The 555-nt window shown below is 66.7% G+C and overlaps 1 protein-coding gene across 1 annotated transcript in view; it reads left to right on the top strand.

The window, feature by feature from the left end:
* The first annotated feature begins 313 nt into the window (after positions 1 to 313).
* The window catches only part of ABCB6 (ATP-binding cassette, sub-family B (MDR/TAP), member 6 (Langereis blood group)), a 10,670-nt gene continuing 10,428 nt past the window's right edge, over positions 314 to 555 (top strand). Inside the window, exon 1 of the mRNA XM_009996074.1 lies at positions 314 to 495. Within this exon, the coding sequence (XP_009994376.1) occupies positions 314 to 495 (182 nt within the window). The remainder of the gene's footprint in view (positions 496 to 555) is intronic.

The following is a 555-nucleotide window of genomic DNA, read 5'->3' as shown; positions in this document are numbered from 1 at the left end:
AGTCGCCCCCTAGCGCGCAGGTGGCGGGGGGGGGGTGGGATCCGGTATCCCCCTGCCCAGGGCATTGGCAGGCCTTGCAAGCAGATGCTGGCGTGGTGCTCACTCGTGTCCGTCCCCAGGCAAAGCTGGCCCTGCTTGCATGCACGTGTCCCACGTGCCCACATCCAGCGGTGCTTGCCCCTGTTTCCATGAGTGCCGGCCTCTGCTTGGACCTGCCAACCCGCCGTGGGCCCCTGGTTGCCGCTGTACCCAGCAGGCCATCATGAAACCTTGCTCCATCCGTTCTTCTCTCTGCAGCCGGTGACTTGCCAGGATGGCGGTGCTGAAGGGCTACTGTGAGGGCAACAGCTCCATTGCCCAGGCCTGGGTCCAGCAGGGCTTCCAGCCCTGCTTCTTCTTCACGCTGGTGCCAACCGTGCTGCTGAGCATCTGCCTGCTGCTGGGCGCCCTGCAGTACTCCTGCTACGCCCGCTTCGGCCGCGCTATGGAGCCCAAGTACATCCCCCGCTCCCGCCTCTACGGCGGCCAAGGCCTCCTCGTCCCACTCCCGGGCCC

Source organism: Chaetura pelagica, unplaced genomic scaffold (assembly GCF_000747805.2).
Source record: "Chaetura pelagica isolate M959 unplaced genomic scaffold, ChaPel_1.0 scaffold3, whole genome shotgun sequence".
In the NCBI taxonomy this organism is placed as follows: Eukaryota; Metazoa; Chordata; class Aves; order Apodiformes; family Apodidae; genus Chaetura; species Chaetura pelagica.
The sequence above is the reverse complement of the archived record's forward strand: the minus strand, read 5'-3'. Positions and strand labels throughout refer to the sequence as shown.